At 30.1% G+C, this 7519-nt stretch overlaps 2 protein-coding genes across 2 annotated transcripts in view; both read right to left on the bottom strand.

Annotated features, from left to right (window-relative positions):
- Positions 1 to 4464, bottom strand: part of LOC100169626 (carboxypeptidase Q) — a 4697-nt gene extending 233 nt beyond the window's left edge. Inside the window, exons 1-6 of the mRNA XM_029486212.1 lie at positions 4252 to 4464; positions 3347 to 3789; positions 2326 to 2476; positions 1923 to 2172; positions 1420 to 1660; positions 3 to 42 (exon numbers count right to left, since the gene is read on the bottom strand). Of these exons, the coding sequence (XP_029342072.1) occupies positions 3 to 42; positions 1420 to 1660; positions 1923 to 2172; positions 2326 to 2476; positions 3347 to 3705 (1041 nt within the window). The 5' untranslated portion in view covers positions 3706 to 3789; positions 4252 to 4464. The remainder of the gene's footprint in view (positions 1 to 2; positions 43 to 1419; positions 1661 to 1922; positions 2173 to 2325; positions 2477 to 3346; positions 3790 to 4251) is intronic.
- LOC100160724 (glyoxylate reductase/hydroxypyruvate reductase) overlaps positions 1 to 7519 on the bottom strand; it is a 30025-nt gene that overhangs the window by 17177 nt on the left and 5329 nt on the right. The gene's annotated exons all lie outside the window — the stretch shown is intronic.

Genomic DNA, 7519 nt, shown 5'->3' with positions numbered 1-7519 from the left:
GCCCCTATATATCCTTCTTCTTCAGCTGTCCACAATAAACATCTGTATGCAAAGAGATACAAATCACCAGTGTCCATTAAAATATAGATGTATAAAATTAAAAATACCTGATACATATGACGTTTAATATTATTGAGCAAATAATTCGTAATTTATTAGGAATCAAAAAACTAATAATGCATTATTACACAGTATACAAAATATTAGTATCTGAATCAACCTGCTTGCACATATTTTTGTCCGACATTTTGTCGGTATCTTACCTACAAATTCAAATTTCATAAAAAAAAAAAGTATCAAAATGAAATATCACTAATTAATTGTTTTATATGAATTCGTTAATAGGTACGAACCTATAATATATGGGTCCATTTCTACGGCCCCTCCGATTTGGAATTTTTAAATTCTGTTTACGTCAATCGTTTGTGCATCGTTTGTGCAATAAATGTAACACAAACACAATTACTTCCAGAGATATCGCAAAAAAAAATTGGGGATCCATTTCTACGGCCCTCGTAGAAATTATCAATTAATCATTAACTTCATCAATTAATTTGATTCAAAAATTAATCAATTACTCCACCAATTAATCAATTACTTCAAATAATTAATTTGTTTCATAAATTAATTAATTAATCAATAACTCCATCAATTAATTAATTGATGAAGTAAAAGATTAATTTATGGAGTAATTGATTAATTGATGAAGTTATTAATTAATTCTTGAAGTAATTAATTGATTGATGAATCAAATTAATTGTTGAAGTTATTAATTAATTGATGAAGTAAAAGATTAATTGATGAATCAAATTAATCGATGAAGTTATTAATTAATTGATGAAGTAAAAGATTAATTGTTGAAGTAATTGATAAATTGATGAAACAAATTAATTTATGAAGTTATCAATTAATTGATGAAGTAAAAGATTAATTGATGAATCAAATTAATCGATGAAGTTATTAATTAATTGATGAAGTAATTAATTAATTGATGAATCAAGTTATTTGATGAAGTAATTGAATAATTGATGAAGTAAATGATTAATTGATAATTTCTACGGGGACCGTAGAAATGGACTACCAAATTTGTGTTTGCAATATCTCTAGAAATAATTGTGCATAAACGACCGGACTTAGTGCATATTCGTGCACAAACGATGCACAAGCGATTGGCGCAAACATAATTTAAAAATTCTAAATCGGGGGGGGGGCATAGAAATGGACCCCCTATATATTATGCCTAAATATTCGATTTATAAAACAAATATTTGAATTTGGTTAATATTTAGATTTTAGGCTATGGAATAAAGCGAGAAAAATACAAAAAAATAACATAAAATTCAACATGAATCTATAATCTACATCATAATTTTATACTGTTATGTTGTTTAAACTACTTACGTGTAATATACTACCCACCTTATCGATCTCTTAGGGCGAAGCTCGAGATTTTTCAGTACGACGAGACTATTCCAGCTTATAAACGCACCGCCACCGTCGTCCATCGCACCTTGCCCCACGTCCCAACTATCCAGATGTCCCGAAACCAACACTATTTTATCAGGATCTGTCGTGCCTTTGATTTCGGCAACAGTGTTCCTGGATGTAGCGTTGGTAAAGAATTTTGAGTCCATTTTCAAAAAAATTTCCAATTTGGTACCTATACCAGATACGTTAAAAGGGATATGATATTATATTATTATATGCATACGCAGCTATTAACTATTATAAATGTATAGTGTTATACAGAAACAAAATTTTAACTCCACTAAAAGATTCTGGATTGAGTTTAAGCTTTTAAGCAATCCTTTTTTAAATCTTACGAGATTTTTTTTCCTAGCCTAATCTTTTCCCCAACCTTTAATAAAAGGTTCCCATCAATAACGGCCACCCATTTATAATAATATATGACGCGTCCTGACCTCGGTTGTACATCCTGTTCAAGAGTTCGGCATCCTCGACCGTGATGCAGGCCGTTGGTATCTTTTTCACGCCGTCGCTGTAACTTTGATGGCCAGCGTGCGGTGTATTCAACGAGAACGGAGTGATGGATCGAATCAATGTGGCCACGGCACCGTACTTGGACGCCTCACTCGCTCCCATCGACCTGTACACCACAGTTTCAGAGTACGACACGTACGGTTGATTGTACACAACGATTTTTCCGCTGACCTGACAGATGTATTATGAAGATGTGCATATTATAATATATATTTTAAGGTTATTTTTTAAATTTTAAATGAATAAACACTTGAATAAAGAGACAGTGTCTCATTAGTTAGTATAGGTAACATAATATATAGGTCATAACTTATGAGATAATACCTGTGACGATTTATTGGAGAGGTCGTCGAACGAAGTGACCACCACTACTTCAGCCCTGATTCCTTCCGGGGCCGTGCTGACACTGCCACCCAGCCCCAACATCGCCAGGTTCTTGAACCTAGGTTTCACTAACGCAGCGTTTTCCTTACGTCTAAAACCGTAATCGAACAATATAATATTATAATATACAATTATTGTTGCCGAGTATAATTTATTATTAATGTTGCCAAATTATTATTTTGTGTAATAATAATTATATTGTTATGTTATATTATGTAGGTACCTATAGTAGTATATAACCAATTTATGTCTGTGTACACTTTACAGCTATAATACTGACTAGGTACCTAAATGTAAATTTATGGGGAAATAGTTTGACTTTATTCCAGTTTTGCATACCAATACTATTTTATATATTCTTATAAATTATAATATTTGTAATTATTATTATTAATTCTTCCCATCTTATTATTATATAATATTTATGTAGTTAATACTTAATAGACGTATTGAAAGTCAAATAAAATTTAAAATTATATTGTAAGCTATTAACACCCAAATGTAGATTATCTGAATTTTTAATACCTACTGGCTATAGGTACTATATAATATATATTCCTAAAAAAAAATGTTAACCCATTTTTAAAATACGTTACGTATAGGTAATCGTATTTTCATAATTTTATCAGACTATTTTAAAATTCAGGTCAACCTCGGAATTTTGATAATTCTTGACATATAGGAATATTTATTCAATCAACTGTCCACAATTAAGTTTTTTTTTATTTCGACATTAGTGGACAGTAGTAACCAAAATGTTTTTTTAATTTACCATGAATAATATTTCTTTGAGCGAAAACCAAATAACTCTTTTTTGAGTTTGGGTAAAAACTAAAAAGAGTTGATTTTGGGCAAAAACAAGTAAAGTCATATTAGCTGCTATATAGCAGTATATTATTACGAGCCAAAAACCGTGGGATATAATATTACACGATTTATAAATTATGTATATAGTGTATACCTTTGCCATCCCGTGAACATGACGCGTTCGGCGTGCACATTATCCAAGTTTTCGGCCCTCAGTGAGTTCATCATGTAGTCGATGGAGTTCTCGAGGTTTGACGTGCCGGCCAACCGTGAGCCAAACATATCTGTGAACTCGGATAAGGCAGCCCATGTCCTGCCCTTGTAACCTTTCTTATCCTGGACATACGAGAGCACGCGCTCCACAACGGGACGATAGCTGGCGATCTCGTCGCGGAGAGAACGGACTAGTCGGCATTTACCGGAAGACGCTGCCGTCAGCGGCGGGATGAGCAGGGCAAGTAACAAGACAACCACGGCGATTTGACAGGAAGACTGAAAACGGCGAGAAGTCATGTGGAGTCCGCCGTTTGCTGCTAACGCGAAATACGATATAATATTCGGTCCAATACGATTTCACACTTATTACCTGAAATACACCTGTAAAAAACACAGCACGATTGCGTATTTTTTACCATTTTATATTTGAGAAAAAATATGACAATTGCACATAAAAAATTTTGTTGGCTTAAATTATTATTATTGTTTAAGAAATTCCCAATACTATATAATAATAATTAATAATAACAGGACTATAATATTATTTTATGTACGTATCTATTTATATATTATATTTCTACCAAATTGCAATAATTGTATGACACAAAAATGAATTATACTACCAATATAGTATAATATACACGGTATTCCAATCAGTTTAATACTTCAATACACGTATAATACGTTTATTGTTTATATTATTATTATACATGGTGATTAATTTAACATGAAACACTCATTATTTATTAATTAGTGCGCTATCGTGTTACGCCCATATTAATATTATTATTATTATTATACCTGCCTCTGAGCCTCTGCTGTCTAACTATAACTACCACCTACCTATAGTGTTATATTATAATCGAGCACGTCCGCGGTCCGTCGATTCCCCGTAGCGTTTTACGTGCGGTCCACGACGGAATCAAAAACGGAAAACTCGAAGCACCGGACCGGACGGCGGTTGTTACGTTACTGCGCCGACACAACATCAACACTGCAGTCGATTTAATAAAAAATTTTTCGACAACGGACGACGACTCGTTCCCGTACGTACAGCTCGCTGAGCAGATAAACGAGATCATAGTACGTATACTTATTAAAAATGATAATGCGAATATAACGGTAAATCATTATGCAATGATGATGTTATATCATTATTATTATTAGCATGTCAATTATAAACACGCACACGCACAAAACCAAAATATCGGATATGGCATCGGATATTTTAAAAAATATCAACTACACGACTATTGTAAATAATATTATAATTTTGTATCCGTCTATTACCTATGCGAAAATATTAACACCATCGACCCGTTTTCCGTCATAATAATATTATTTAATAGTCCCGTGTCAGATTCACCCAATTTTAAATTTTAAAATAACATAAAAAACAAATTTATCTGGCTAGTTTATCAACATTATAATATTATATGGTAATGGGTAACATTATACCTATTATAATAATATTATATATATTATTTTAGGAAGGTACCTATAAAAGTACCTATATTATATAATTTATAATATTGTATGTTATACAATATTAAAACGTTTAAATTTATAAAAAAAAATATATAATGTATATTTTTCTTTTACTGTAATCAAACATAATGGCTTTTTTCGTTAATTATAATAATTATAGTAAAAATGTCTTTTGAAGGAATTGTTAGTAAATTGAATTTTCTACACAACGTATTTATTACACCTATTTCAAGTATACTTCACACACTTAATATTTAAGTGTCTAATATACGCCATATGGTTTAACTTGCGCTATCTATGAGTGGTTAACGGTCACTAGTATACACGTGCTGTACGACAGAGTGCATAACATGAATGTTGAAAAATATTTTGTTTTTAAATAAGTGGGTATATTTACATACAAATCAAAGTTGCGAATGCATAATTTAGGATTTTAAAATTATTCTAATGAAGTACGGCACATAAAAATAAGAACAGGTAGCAAAATAGGTTACAAACTATTAAATTTAATACGGACTAAATTAATATAATTTGTATACTTCTACGTCTTGACGTCTTAATAAGATTAACACTTAAAAGTCATACACAAATATTAAAATATTACGGTTTACGATTTATATCAAAATTATTATTATTATTATTTTTTATCATCATCATATTATCAATCATAATTAAATTAAATACAAACTACAAATATATAATACATTTATTACGCATAATAATATAATATAATATTATTCTGATAATCTAATAATTATCAATTTTTTATTTTAAGACTTAAAACTATATTTTACATTTTCAATTTTCAGAAATATTATTCCCCTACCTACAGATTACAAGTATTGATGTATATGAAATTATCTTAATTATTAAACACAATTTTAAAGCCGTCTGGCCAGTAAGTTGTAAGTATAATAAACAACCTAAATACAGTCAATCCAAATCAATGATTTCATTCCCATAAGCAACTTATTAAAATATATATATGAAAATAAAATATAAATATAAAATTGAATTAGGGTTGACGGTATTTAGGGTTTTTATAAGGTTTTCTATATTTATCAATCATTGTAAATAGAAATGATGTTATAAATCAGAAGTGTTTTCTTTTTAATAGATTTTTGCGTTATAGATAGACTTCTGATCATATTTTAGTGTACACGATAAAGGAGTCAAAATAATGCTTTAATTTTCAACTTCAGTATCTTTTCCGATAGGAAAGTGAATCTAGTTGGTGTATTGGATAGGTCAAAATTAAAAATTACAAGTAGTTTTCCACCTAGAAAAACCTAGAAAAACAAAAAATCGGTTTTCAACCATTGATTTGGTTTTTGGTGTTATTACAATTTCTATTTACCACTACTATTTTCGAAAAAATGTATAATTTAATTATACACTATACAGTGTACCCTGTTTTCCTTTACACGTGATATACCTATAATATATTATATTGAAATTCAAAGGTCTTTTTAAAACTGGCACAAAGGTAGGTACCAAAAAAAAAGGTCCCAATTCCGTGAGTTTTTATTTAATATAACATAATTATGTAAAAATAATAAAATAAAGTGGGTAGGTATTAAATAGGTAAATTATAAATTTTCAAAAGCATACTTAGGAGTATTTTTTGCAGTGTTTAATATTTTTTTTTTTTCATTTTTATTTCTTACTAATTTAATTTTCTACTCCGAACAATTATATGTTATTATTTGTTAATTATATGTAATAACCAATTTCACAAAAACGATAAAATATTAATATATTTATATCAAAACTCTGGATCACGTGTAAATACCGGTTTTTTTATAGGTCGGTGATAGGTTAATACCGGCAATCAGCTTTTTAAGTCTATAGAAGTGAAATACCTGACGGTTGGCAACATAATCTACAAATGAGCAAAAAATTCAAAAATGTGATCAACGTTATCATTATTTATTCTATACAATTATAATAATCTATACTATTATACTATTATATAAAATGGTAAGGGTTTTCTTGGACCGCGCTAACCGAGAAAACTACATGAACCGATTTGGCTGAAATTTTTTACCTGTTTTACCTGACAGTTTGCTGAAGGTTTTAGTACAACTTTTGTTAATAAAAAATGAGTATAAAGTTCATGAAAAATTAAAAAACTAAGCTAATCAAATCCTTTATACGTAAAAGAACAAGCCTTTTGTAACTACACTATTAATTTTTTCCAATTTTTTTTCACAGAGTGTTCCAAATACCTTCCTGAGTGTCACAACATCGCCCGATATTTCATTTTTTTCGGAGGAGAGGGAGAAGGGAATCTATATATATTATATACCGAAAATAGGTACCACTGAGTCACTGATCGCTGTATCTCAAAAACTGCTCAACATACGAACTTGAAATTTAAAATAGTGGTTCTTCTATATTTTTACCGTGCAATAAGAAAGAATTTTAAAGAGGTGCTCAAACAGGGACATTGAGGATCATATTGGAGGATTTATTGATAGTTGTCTTTGATTACAGTTAATAGTAGAAATTAGTGTTGATTTATTATCCGTTGCCATTGGTTATTATTGGGCAGATCAGGTACAAACTTGCATCAAATCGAATTATTGAACATTGCCTACCAGGGTGGCCGAGTTGCATTTAC

The sequence above is a fragment of the Acyrthosiphon pisum genome, chromosome A1, assembly GCF_005508785.2.
Source record: "Acyrthosiphon pisum isolate AL4f chromosome A1, pea_aphid_22Mar2018_4r6ur, whole genome shotgun sequence".
Classification (NCBI taxonomy): Eukaryota; Metazoa; Arthropoda; class Insecta; order Hemiptera; family Aphididae; genus Acyrthosiphon; species Acyrthosiphon pisum.
The sequence above is the reverse complement of the archived record's forward strand: the minus strand, read 5'-3'. Positions and strand labels throughout refer to the sequence as shown.